Source organism: Geotrypetes seraphini, chromosome 11 (assembly GCF_902459505.1).
Source record: "Geotrypetes seraphini chromosome 11, aGeoSer1.1, whole genome shotgun sequence".
Lineage (NCBI taxonomy): Eukaryota > Metazoa > Chordata > Amphibia > Gymnophiona > Dermophiidae > Geotrypetes > Geotrypetes seraphini.
Window position 1 is genome coordinate 58,322,030 of NC_047094.1, and position 12,238 is coordinate 58,334,267.

The following is a 12,238-nucleotide window of genomic DNA, read 5'->3' on the forward strand; positions in this document are numbered from 1 at the left end:
CGCATTTTGCACGGGGGAGTGAGTTGGGATGGCAGGAGGGAATGGGCATCCTTCCTACTGTTTTGCATGGGGGGGGTAGCCTCCAGTGACAGGAGGGAGTAGGCATCCCTCCTGCCGTTTTGCGCAGGGGATGGTGGTGAGCATCCCTTCTGCCATTTTGCAGCGGGGGTGAACAGTTTTAGGTTTGGGTGGGGAAATTTGTTTGTTGTCAGGGGTCTTTGGGAGGTGTAGTGGGACTTTTTTTTCCTTTATTTTTAAGGGATAGATATTTTGCTTGTGTAATTACACACAAAATATCTGTGCCATTGAAAAAAAAAAAACCAAAACCCCAACCCAAAAACAGGTAACACCCAATATTAAATAGCCAAGCGATGTTAGTGCATCAGTCGCTTGGCTATTTTGCACGGAGTTTTACTAATTTGCATGGGTTGAATCGGATTGGAAAACACGCGGTGGGCAGTTTTGTGCATCGGGGAATCCGATCCGATCCATCACTAAAATGGTCAAATTGGGTTAGCGACGATCAGGACACGATTGGTAAGTTTTGTGCATCCCCCAGTAGGTGCGGTACAAACCAGCAAATACTTGAAACACTGATTACATAAAGAGTATAATTATATAATAACATGAAAAATGTTATAATATAGTATACAAAGATACTTACCCTGAAGGCCAAATAATATCGTAGTGCAGTACACAAATTTGATGCATTTTCCTCCCGCATTCTTTACAATCAACAAAACTAGAGAAAAGATTTTTTAAAAGTCAATAATCACATCATGATACAATTATCATTATGCTAATCAATGAGCAACTATATAAGGTGTGGAGGAGGGACCAAATGAGGATTTGTGGTTGTGAAACACTTCATTCTCTTATTTAGTAAACCTACCTTATATACTACCATACACTTGAAAATAAACCCTCCCTCTCCCTGGTTTATATTCAAGTTAACAGTTTTCCCTCATTTTTGGGGTGAAAACTTATGTTGATTTATACTCGGATAAGTTTATATTAGAGCAGGGCTGCTCAAGTCCGGTCCTCGAGATCTACTGGCAGGCCAGGTTTTCAGGATATCCACAATGAATATGCATGAGAGAGATTTGCCTGCACTGCCGTCTTGGTATGCAAATCTCTCTCAAGCATGTTCATTGTGGATATCCTGAAAACCTGGCCTGCCAGTAGATCTCGAGGACCGGACTTGGGCAGCTCTGTATTAGAGTATATACTGTAATTGTGCATGCTTCTAGTCTTGCGCCTTTAAGGAGACTGGTGATTGTTTTCCAAAGTAAATATGCTGATAAAATGGCTCTATGGATCCATGTAGAAATTTTGGCCTCGGCAACCAATACACTGCGTCTAGTCTGACAAGTATAAAAAGATGGCCAGATAGCCTGAACTTATACAAATTATACAAATATATTTCTGTCCTTTTCCATTTTGTATCGGTATGTTAATGTTTGTCTGTAATAATAATTGTAATTTGTTTTTAACTTATGCCCTCTTTATTCTTTGTTTTTATTATGTAAAACCGCCTTGAATTTTGATAAGGCGGTATTTCAAATTTTTAAATAAACCTGAAACCTGATAAGAACAGTCTTACTGGGTCAGATCAATGGCCCATCCTCACGGTGGCCAATCCAGGTCACTACCTGGGCAAAAATCCAAAGAGTAGCAACATTCCATGATACCGATCTAGGGCAAGCAGTGGTTTCCCCCATGTCTGCCTCAATAACAAACTATGGACATTTCCTCCAGGAAATTGTCTAAACCTTTCTTAAAACCAGCCATATTATCTACTCTTAACACAATCTTTAGCAACATGTTCCAGAGCTTAATTATTCTCCAAGTGAAAAAACATTTCATCCTATTGATTTTAAAAGCATTTCCCTGTAATTTCATTGAGCGTCCCCTAGTCTTTGTAATTTTTGACAGAGTAAAAAAATCGATCCACTTGTACACGTTCAACATCACTCAGGATTTTGTGGACTTCAATCCCCCTCAGTCGTCTCTTTTCCAAGCTGAAGAGCCCTAACCTCTTCAGTCTTTCCTCATACAAGAGGAATTCCATCCCCTTTATCATTTTAGCTGCTCTTCTCTGAACCTTTTCTAGTGCTGCTATTTCTTTATTGAGATAAGGAGACCAGAAATGAATGCAATACTCAATGTGAGGTCATCCCATTGAGAGATACAGAAGAATTATAACATTCATAGTCTTGATTACCATCTCTTTTTTTAATAATTCCTAGCATCTTGTTTGCTTTCTTTGCAGACGCTGCACATTGGGTGGAAGGTTTCAGCAAATTGTCCACTATGACACCCAGACCTTTTTCTTGAGCGCAGATGCCCAAGATGGACCCTAGCATCGGGTAACTATGATTTGGATTATTCTTCCCAATGTGAATCACTTTGCATTTGTCCACATTAAATTTAATCAGCCACTTGGACATCCAGTCTTCCAATTTCCTAAGGTCTGCCTGCAATTTTTCACAATCTGCATACGTTTTATCAACATTGAACAATTTAGGGTCATCTGCAAATTTAATCACCACACTCGTCATTACAATTTCAAAATCATTTATGTTCAATTCCTTTTTATTGAGCACATAAGAAACAAGCATATACACTGCAACCAACAGTTAATATAAAGAAAAGCCATAGCGGAACAGTAAAGGCTCAAGCATTTTTAATAACCACCCTACCCGACCCTGCAAAAATATAATCAATAAGGAGAATAAGAAAAAAAAAAAAAAAAGGAGGAAGTGCCAATAGTACAATTACTCATATAACAATGTGAACCAGGAAGTCAGGGTCATTAAGAATTTATAAACCAACTCCTCACAACAGGAGAGAAGGAATGGCAAAACACACCCCAAGTGCGCAGAAAGCACTGTCCAGGAGTGGAGTCCAGGTCAAGAATCTGAGTGCGCTCCATTTTTAGAACAGTAATCATGTACAAGCGCCATTGTTGGATGGAGGGGCCCTGCAGAGTCAGCCATTGAAGAGAATGACCTTCTTTCCCATAAGGACTGCCCTTTTAGGAAAAGCTGGGTATCCAGAAGAAGTAGGAGATTGCAAAAAGAACACACTGAAAAAAATCTGAGGCTCCAACTTCACACCACACTTCCAAAGGGAGGCTTTGAGCAGAGAGTCCCAAAAGCTCTGAACCAGAGGACAGAGCTAAAACATATGCCCTAATGTGGCTTCCTGACATCCATATTTAGGACAAGATTTTTGAGCCCCACCAGATAAATGTACTTTCCTGGGGAAAATATGTAAGCTGAGAGCAAATTTGTACTGAATCTCCCAGCAAATCACATTAACAGTCACTTTCCTGATAGTATGAACAAAAGTCTTGAAGGTGACCTCTGAGAGAGAAATATTTAGATCCGATTGCCACGGAGCTGCATAATTGTGATATATTAGTTCTGAAGAAGAGTCCTGTAATGGTAGAATAAAGGAAATTTGTTAGGTGTCCACAGAGTAAAAAGAAAAGCTAATTCCTCTTGAACATCTTTAATCAAATCCGTCCACAACAAGCTAGCAATGTAATGCTTAAGTTGCAAGTAGGGAAAGATGTCATTGGAGGTGAGAGAGAAGGTACTCTGCAAGTCTTCAAACGATTTCATTCTGCCCTCCTCAGTAAGAACATGAAAAAGGTACAGAATACCCTTCTCCTCCCAATGCAAAAAAGCAGGTGAAGAGGAGCCCACAGAGAATTGAGGATTGTTCCTGATAGACAAGTATGGCGAAGTCCTGGTGGAAAAATTTGTCGTCTTCTAGATATCCATCTCCAGGCGGTAACAGCTGAGGGAAGTATGTAGGAGAGAGAGACAACAGCAGGAGGTTGAAGTCCCATAGCATGAAGATATGCGTAGTGCCCAATAAAGACAACTCCAATCTTGTTGCAGTAAAGTCCTCTGCTGAACAGTACCAGTCACTGATATGGTGCATGGCACATGCCACTATAAGATATCTGGATGTTCAAAAGACCCAGTCCCCCATAAACAGCTGAAGTACAAACAATAGAAAATGGAAGCTGTTTCCTCCTTCACAGCCATAAGTAGGATTGCAAAATCCTACGGAATGTCCGCTCATCACAAACTTTGAAAAATAGGGGTATCATTTGGAAGACATAAAGCCATTTAGGTGCCAGAATCGTATTAAACAGATGAATGCGGCCAAACAGGGAAAGAGGGTAGGCCCTCCAGAGATTCAGTTTTACAGCAGTATCTTGTAAAAGAGGTAGAACATTTAAAGCATAAAGTCTAGAAAGCTGAGAAGTAATACAGACCAAGTATGTGAAGCTATCCAAAGCACACTGTATCTGAAAAGGACTAAACCAAGACTCCCGTACACCAGGTAATAAAGGAAGGGTCTGAGAATTATAATTCAATGTGAAACCAGAGAGGACCCCATAAGTAGGAATAGTGCTCAACAGCACGGGTAAGGAATTCTGCAGATCAGTAAGTACTCGAGAAACAAACTAATAAAGGAACAATGCTACTTCAAAAAAAACCTTTAAACCTTAGGTGGTGCTCAGATTCCGAGATGGAAATCAAGACCTCAATGTGGGGACTTAACCCCTATAGAGACTCTTGTGGTATCTATCATTGCACCGTATGGAAAAAGAAGATTTTTTTAGAGTGCTTGTTAATGGTTGACTCAAAGTAAATACTTTGAGTCAACCATTAACAAGCACTCTAAAAAAATCTTCTTTTTCCATACGGTGCAATGATAGATACCACAAGAGTCTCTATAGGGGTTAAGTCCCCACATTGAGGTCTTGATTTCCATCTCGGAATCTGAGCACCACCTAAGGTTTAAAGGTTTTTTTTGAAGTAGCATTGTTCCTTTATTAGTTTGTTTCTCGATATGGACATTTAGGAACATTTTTGTTTTTTGAATTTACCCAGTCGTTTATATTGGATCAGTAAGTACTAGCAGTAAATCATCAGCATAAACAAACACCTTCACTGAAACCTCAGGCAGAGGTACCCCACGAATGTCAGGTGATTGCTTAATCATACGTAACAATGGTTCCAGGGTTAATAGGAACAAAAGGAGGGACAGTGGGCATCCCTGCTGAGTGCCACAGGCTTTAGGGAAGGGAGAAGACCGAACACCATTGACCAACACGCACGCCTCTGGAGAGTTATACAAAGCCCAAATAGCCTGATAGAATGGGCCCTGCACACCCAGATAAGAAAGAACACCAAACATAAAAGGCCAGGATACTTTGTCAAAAGCTTTTTCAGCATCTAGGCTGACCACAATAGAAGGCAACTCATAATGTTGACAATATGCCATGGCCAAAAGCAATTTCTGTACATTCAATACGATTGTCGTCCTCTAACAAAGCCTACCTGCTCATCACCAAAACTGCAGCCAGCCTGTACACCAGGAGAGTAGAAAGCAACTTAATATCAATGTTGATCAATGAGATAGGACGAAAGGAAGATACAAGTTCAGCATCAACCTTAGGTTTAGGCAGCAAAGTAATAAGTGCTATGTTAGCATGACCTGGAAAAGGGCCATCTTGTATATCCGTGCCCTAATAAGCTAGCAGGGGCCCCACTACAGAAAGTTGTAATAATTTATAAAATTCACCAGAGAACCCATCCGGCCCAGGTGCAGAACCCAATTTACTAAATAGTCTGCTGGAGTTCTTTCGCTGTAAATGGTGAGCTCATCGGAAAGTTTAGGGAGCTGTGCTCTCCAGAGAAAGTCCTGAAATGTCTCCTCTGAAGGGGAGTCACGAGCCGCATATAAGGATGTGTAAAAGTCCTTGAATAGACAAGATATCTGTTCTAGCCTAGAGTGCAAAGCTATAGAAGAGTCTCACACCGCCGTCATCCACCCCCCTCCCCTAAGTCTTGACTATCTGCGCCAACAATTTCCCAGTTTTATTGCTATATCAGAAAAACTTCCCTCTCCGATAAACCAACATATGAGAGGTACGTTCACGAATCATGGCATCTAAAGAAAGCTGAGTCAATCTCAAGGTTTTCCTGTTAGCAGAGGATGGGTTCTTTATAAAAGCTTTCTTATCCTTCAAAACCTGGCGCTCCAACCCCAAAATGCCCACTGCTAATCTTTTATTGCAAGCACTAACCTAGGCTATTATATCTCCACGAAGCACTGCCTTATCAGCAGACCAGAACAACAAAGGAACCTGAAAATGTTGAGAATTATTGGCAGCATAAGCATCCCATTTAGATTGTAAATAAGTGATGAAATGCAGGTCATGATACAAATATGCAGGAAAACACCAGCACCTGAGTTGACTGTAGTAAACCGGCAAGTCCAATTCCACCCAAACCATGCAATGGTCGGACACCTCCCCAGGACCCACCTCTGTCGAGGAGATCAGAGAAAACAATCCCCGATGAACAAAAACATAATCCAGGCGAGAATATGTTCTGTAGGACCTGGAAAGGTGTGTATAAACCCGCTCCCTGGGGTGCAAGGATCTCCAAGCATCTACAAACTGTAAGGCCATGGTAAAGGATAAGTTCTCATTTTGTGGCCCCTCCTCCCAGAGGGAAGGCCCGTAGACCTTTCTAAACTAGGGTCCATAACCAAATTTATGTCTACGGCCACTATGAGATTCTGCAACTGGTATGATGTACGAAGGCATAATAAGGTCCTATAAGAGCTTTTATCCCAGTGTGCAGGGCCATAGACCACCAACAAGGTAACATTCCTACCTTGAAAATTTAGGCGTAACAATAGAAATCTACCTTGGGCGTCTTTATGTAAGGAGGTCACCGTGCATTGTAGGGATTTGTGCACAAAAACTGCTACACCCCCCATGCCTACCTCCCGAAAAAGTTTCAAGTTTATTAAAATTTTGATATAAATGCAATATCAAATATTTTCAATGCGTATAACAATAAAAAAATTTTTAGGAGGAGGACAATATAAAACAATTTAAACAAACATACCTTCGATGTACACAAACAATAAGTGATACATAAGGAAAAAGGATTGAACTACAATTATTAAAGAAAGTAAGAGAACATTTAAGGAAAAACAACATCAGGAGGGTACCGTATTTTCACTCATATACAGCGCACCCGTGTAAAACGCGCACACGGGTATAGCGCGCGGGAAACTGTAATTTATGTAAAGAAATTTTTATATACCGCGCATGCTGCCCCAACTCTCCCGTCGCCGCCCGACTCTCCTTTCGCCCGCCCCGATTCTCCTCTGGCCACCCCCAACTCTCCTCTCCCCCGCCCCGACTCTCCTCTCCCCCTTGAAGTCCTGTCCCCACCCTGAAAGCCTGATGCCCCCCCCCCCCCCGATTCACCCCACAGGACCGCTCGCACCACCCCCCCGACGTCCGATTCACCCCCCCCCCCCGCAGGACCGATTGCACCCCCACCCCGAAGGACCGCTCTGCACCCCCACAGCCTCCCCACCCCCCCCATCATGGAGAAGCTCCTACCGTTCTCCTGCTGCTTCCTCTGCCGGCGGTCCCGGCCCTTCTGTGAGCCCTGCTCTGAAATGCTTCCTCTTCCGGCGGTCCCGCCCTTTCTCCGACATCAGAAAAAGGGCGGGACCACCGGAAGAGGAAGCAGCGCAGACGCAGGGCTCACAGAAGGGCCGGGACTGCCGGAAGAGGAAGCATTTCAGAGCAGGGCTCATAGAAGGGCCGGGACCGCCGGCAGAGGAAGCAGTAGGAGAACGGTAGGAGCTTCTCCATGATGGGGGGGGTGGGGAGGCTGTGGGGGTGCGAGCGGTCTTTCGGGGTGGGGGTGCGATCGGTCCTGTGGGGGGGGGGTGAATCGGACATCGGGGGGGATGGTGCGAGCAGTCCTGTGGGGTGAATCGGACGTCGGGGGGGGGGGGGGTAACTATGTAAAAAAAACATTGTAAAACGCGCAAGGTTATGCACGGTTTGTAAAAATCGTGTATAACGCGCGTGTTATATGCGTGAAAATACGGTAATTAAAAATGTTTTACAAATAAAACAAGATCTAAAAATGAAAGGGAGAAATTGTGAACTATATATAGATCTGGTTAGATATAAATATTTGAACCTGAAATTGTTGATAAAAGAGTTATCCTGTTTATGACTCGAATGCATCTTTGTATAGGTGGCTTTTTAATGTGCTTTTAAATTTTTCTAAAGAAGTTTCACCATGCAAATAAATTGGTAATTTGTTTCATAGCTGGGGAGCTATGATTGAAAAAGTTGTTGCTCTTCTGGTGCCTATAATTTTCAGAGACAGAATGGTCAGCAAATGATGATCTATTGATCTTAAAGATCTAGCTGGGGAATATGGTATCAAATAACGATGTAAAAATGTTGGTGTATTGGTTTGTTGAACCTTCCCTACTCAAGAACGCTGAAGCTTCATATGTTCAAAATCTGAGAGCCGTATCTCCTGGAGGCAAGCTGTCAGCGCCATGGTGCCTCAGAGTCTGAAGACTCTTAGTGCGCTTTACTGGAGAGGTGAGTCCCCCCACATTCCAAGAGATTAACTTAGTAGAATGAGACATCAAATGTGAGAACTAAAGGAAGCCCAGAAAATATCATTCCAAGAACAGGGGACAGAGGCACCTAGCATTCATTTACCCCCCAACTTAGGTATGAGAAGTCATACCCAGAAAGGTCAGGAATACGAGTAACAAAACCAAAAAGAAACTGAAAAGAAAATGGTTAAAAAAAAAAACCAACACAGAAAAAAAAGCAATACGCTCTGAAAATAGAAACATAAAAAGTTGAACCACTCAACCCATCCCATCCATCCCGAGACCTTCAACCCCTGAAAACATCCAAAACCAAATAGAATGATAATCAATCTTCTTTCTCCTCTTCTAGACCTCCTGCTCAGTGGTCCTTTGGAAGGGGCCTGGGGCGCCTGAGACAATCAGGGCCTTAGGCCCCCGTGCATCACATGTGCACTGGGGTGGGGGCCTAAGGCCCGCAGTTCATCACTGGAGGACGGAGGAACAGGAGGGACTGGGTATCCCTCCTGCCATTTGTTTGGGGGGGGAAGAAGAGGGGCTGATGGCAGGAGGAAGTGAGAATCCCTCCTGCCATTTGTTTGCAGCAACAACTGCGGGCATCTTTTTTTGTTCTGAAGAGGAAGGGAGGGGGGGGGCTTTTTTTTTCTTTAATAGGGCAGATATTTTATGTGTGTAATACACACAAAATATCTGTGCCATTTAAAAGAAAAAAAAAACCCGGCTGCTTCTCCTGTCACTACTGTCAGGGCTCTGCCCCGATTCAATCACTCACTGAGCGACTGAGTCGGGGCCCAGATCAATCACTCACTGAGCGACTGAGTCGGGGAGTTTGCATGCAAATGATTTGCACCTACATGCAAATCATTTGCATGCAAAAAAGATAGTGAATCAATCGCTGTTTCAAAATTGGCCAGAGAATCACCAACAGTGATTGAATCGCTATCTTTAGTGAATCTGGGCCTAAGTGACTTGCCCAGGGTCACAAGGAGCAGTGTGTTACAGTAAAGCACAGTTACTTACCGTAACAGGTGTTATCCAGGGACAGCAGGCAGATATTCTTAACGCATGGGTGACGTCACCGACGGAGCCCCGGTACGGACACTTTTAACTAGAAAGTTCTAGTTGGCCGCACCGCGCATGCGCGAGTGCCTTCCCGCCCGACAGAGGAGAGCGTGGTCCCCAGTTAAGATAAACCAGCTAAGAAGCCAACCCGGGGAGGTGGGTGGGACGTAAGAATATCTGCCTGGTGTCCCTGGATAACACCTGTTACGGTAAGTAACTGTGCTTTATCCCAGGACAAGCAGGCAGCATATTCTTAACGCATGGGTGACCTCTAAGCTAACAGAGAGGGAGGAGGGATGGTTGGCCATTAGGAAAATAAATTATGTAACACAGATTGGCCGAAGTGTCCATCCCGTCTGCAGAAGGTATCCAGACAGTAGTGAGTAGTGAACGTGTGAACTGAGGACCAAGTGGCAGCCTTGCAGATTTCCTCGATGGGCGTGGAACCGAGGTAAGCCACAGAAGCAGCCATAGCTCTGACCCTGTGGGCCGTTACAGCACCTTCCAGTGAGAGACCGGCCCGAGCATAACAGAACACAATGCAGGCAGCAAGTCAGTTGGAAAGCGTCCGTTTAGAGACAGGGCGACCTAGACGGTTAGGGTCGAAGGACAAAAAGAGCTGAGGGGACGAGCGGTGAGCCCTGGTACGGTCAAGGTAGTAAGCAAGGGCACGCTTACAGTCCAGCGTGTGCAACGCCTGTTCCCCAGGATGAGAATGGGGCTTAGGGAAAAAGACAGGCAACACAATGGATTGGTTGAGGTGGAAGTCCGAGACCACTTTGGGAAGGAATTTAGGATGGGTACGCAGAACCACCTTGTCATGGTGAAAAACAGTGAAAGGTGGGTCAGCAACCAGTGCATGCAGCTCACTAACCCTCCTGGCTGAGGTGACGGCAATGAGGAAAAGCACCTTCCATGTCAGAAATTTGAGTGAAGCAGTGGCAAGAGGCTCAAATGGAGGTTTCATGAGGGCTGATAAAACCACATTCAGGTCCCAGATGATTGGGGGAGGCTTCAGAGGTGGTTTGACATTGAAGAGGCCCCTCATGAACCGGAAAACCAGGGGATGAGCCGTGAGAGGTTTTCCGAGGATAGGTTCATGAAACGCAGTGATGGCACTGAGGTGGACTCTGATTGAGGTGGATTTGAGGCCAGCATCGGATAGAGAGAGCAAATAGTTCAGTACAGTTTCCACCGCCAATGAGGTGGGATCGTGGTGATGCAGTAGACACCAAGAGGAGAACCTGGCCGGTTTCCTGGAGGCATCCAAAATGTGACGGACAGGCTGAGACAGATTCTCTAGGGAGGTCAGCTCGAGAGAAACCAAGCTGTCAGGTGGAGCGAGGATAGATTGGGATGTAGTAGAGACTGATGCTGCTGCGTAAGTAGAGTAGGAAATACAGGAAGAGGGATGGGCTCCCTGGAGCTGAGCTGGAGCAGGAGGGAGAACCAGTGTTGGCGAGGCCACCGAGGAGCGATGAGAATCATGGTGGCTCTGTCCCTGCGGAGTTTGAATAGCGTCCGCAACATCAGAGGCAGTGGAGGAAAGGCATAGAGGAACCGATCCGTCCAGTCGAGCAGGAATGCATCCGGGGCCAGACGATGAGGAGAGAAGAGTCTGGAACAGAACTGGGGCAGCTGATGATTGTGAGGAGCTGCAAAGAGGTCCACCTGAGGAGTGCCCCAGAGAGCAAAGATGGAGTGGAGTGTGGGAGGATCCAGGGTCCACTCGTGAGGTTGAAGGATGCGGCTGAGATTGTCGGCCAGGGAGTTCTGTTCGCCCTGGATATAGACAGCCTTGAGGAAGAGACTGTGGGCCATGGCCCAGGTCCAGATGCGGATGGCCTCCTGACAGAGGAGGGGAGATCCGGTGCCGCCTTGCTTGTTTATGTAGTACATGGCGACTTGGTTGTCTGTGCACAGGAGAAGAACCTGAGGGTAGAGAAGGTGCTGGAAGGCCTTGAGAGCATAGAACATGGCCCTGAGTTCCAGGAAATTGATGTGATGTTGACGCTCCTGAGGGGTCCAGAGTCCCTGGGTGCGAAGATCTCCCAAGTGAGCACCCCATGCATAGGGAGAGGCATCTGTGGTTATGACCATGGAGTGAGGGGGTAGATGAAAGAGTAGACCCCTGGAAAGATTGGAGGAGTTCAACCACCATTGAAGAGATTGCTGAAGAGACGATGTCACAGAGATGGGATGAGAAAGAGGATCCGTGGTCTGTGACCATTGGTTGGCTAGAGTCCACTGAGGTGTCCTGAGGTGGAGTCGTGCCAGAGGAAGTACATGGACCGTCGAGGCCATGTGGCCCAGGAGGACCATCATCTGCCGAGCTGGGATGGTTCGATGAAGGAACACCTGACGACAGAGTTGGAGCAGGGTCCGTTGTCGGTCGGAGGGGAGAAACGCCCTCATCAGAGTGGTGTCGAGAACTGCGCCAATGAACTGAAGTTGCTGTGTGGGAAGTAGGTGCGACTTGGGATAGTTGATCTCGAACCCCAGTAGATGGAGGAGCGAGATGGTGTGATGAGTGGCTTGTAGCACAAGCGGAGATGTAGGCGCTTTCACCAACCAATCGTCCAAGTAGGGGAACACCTGGAGGTCGTGAGACCTGAGGAAGGCCGCCACCACAATAAGGCACTTGGTGAACACCCTGGGTGATGATGCGAGGCCAATGGGGAGCACTTTGTACTGA

At 45.5% G+C, this 12,238-nt stretch overlaps 1 protein-coding gene across 8 annotated transcripts in view; it reads right to left on the bottom strand.

Annotated features, from left to right (window-relative positions):
- CREBBP (CREB binding protein) overlaps positions 1 to 12,238 on the bottom strand; it is a 676,455-nt gene that overhangs the window by 195,046 nt on the left and 469,171 nt on the right. For all 8 annotated transcript variants that reach the window (XM_033962544.1, XM_033962542.1, XM_033962548.1 and 5 more), the window contains one exon: positions 665 to 742. In XM_033962544.1, the coding sequence (XP_033818435.1) occupies positions 665 to 742 (78 nt within the window). The remainder of the gene's footprint in view (positions 1 to 664; positions 743 to 12,238) is intronic.